Source organism: Condylura cristata, unplaced genomic scaffold, assembly GCF_000260355.1.
Source record: "Condylura cristata isolate star-nosed mole 26May11 unplaced genomic scaffold, ConCri1.0 scaffold00022, whole genome shotgun sequence".
NCBI classification, from domain to species: Eukaryota; Metazoa; Chordata; class Mammalia; order Eulipotyphla; family Talpidae; genus Condylura; species Condylura cristata.
Window position 1 is genome coordinate 36,911,595 of NW_004567123.1, and position 950 is coordinate 36,912,544.

Below are 950 nucleotides of genomic sequence, written 5' to 3' on the forward strand. Positions count from 1 at the left end.
GGTCAGACGCTGCCCGGCTCGGGGCCGCTTGGCCTCAGGTGCCTCCTGGGGCTCTGACCGGGCTGAGTCCAGGCTGCGGACGGGGGCACCGGGCGGCGTGGGGACGGGGGGGCGCGGGCACTCAGAGTCACGGGGGGCACCAGCACAGGAGGCACAGGCCCTGGGGGTCACGGACACGGGGTGGGGGGGCGCGCACAGCACCTTCCCCAAGCACAGGACGAGGGCAGAGATGCCCGCCGCCGCCCACAAGGACTGGCCAGGCAGCCCAGATTGCGCCATGAGCTGCGCCAGGCCCCGAACGCCCGCCCGAGCTGGGTACTCACTGCGGCAGCCAAAGTAGTCAGCCTGGTCCAGCCCGAAGAAGCCGTCCTTGCAGGCGGCGCAGGTCCGGCCACACACGTGGGGCTTGCAGAAGCACTGGCCACTGGCCTGGGTGGAAGGGGACATGGGGCTAGGCCGGGCTCTGAGGCCACCCAGCCCCCACACCCCAGTCCCTGACTCACCGGCTGGCACTGGGCAGCGCCACCCAGCGTGCCCCTGGGGTCGCAGCTGCAGCCTGGGGGGGGCACACGCGGGCTCAGGACCGGGCTTGGCACCTCCCCCTGCCCCCCAGGAGGCCAGGCCACACTCACGTGAGCAGCCCTCAGGGTTGCTGGAGCTGAGGCCCCAGAAACCAGGCCTGCAGCGGTCACAACTGGGGCCGTCCACGTGAGCCCGGCACACGCAGGGGGCCTGCGCCTGTGGTCAGGGGAGCTGCGGTCAGGGTGGGCCCCGGTTCCCTACCCCCGTGCACGGGGCTGGGACCCGCTCAATGGCCTCCCACGAGCGGCAGGGAAGCCCGGCGCGGTGGGCGTGGGCTCACCTCGGGCCGGGCAGGGTTGGCGGGAGCCAGGCCGGCGGGGTGGCAGGAGCCAGCTGCAGGGAGATGCCCAGGCCACGTCACTCTCGTG

At 73.4% G+C, this 950-nt stretch overlaps 1 protein-coding gene across 1 annotated transcript in view; it reads right to left on the reverse strand.

The window, feature by feature from the left end:
• The window catches only part of LAMA5 (laminin, alpha 5), a 36,287-nt gene that overhangs the window by 17,633 nt on the left and 17,704 nt on the right, over positions 1-950 (reverse strand). The window contains exons 9-12 of the mRNA XM_012728158.1: positions 863-915; positions 633-738; positions 504-556; positions 9-429 (exon numbers count right to left, since the gene is read on the reverse strand). Of these exons, the coding sequence (XP_012583612.1) occupies positions 9-429; positions 504-556; positions 633-738; positions 863-915 (633 nt within the window). The remainder of the gene's footprint in view (positions 1-8; positions 430-503; positions 557-632; positions 739-862; positions 916-950) is intronic.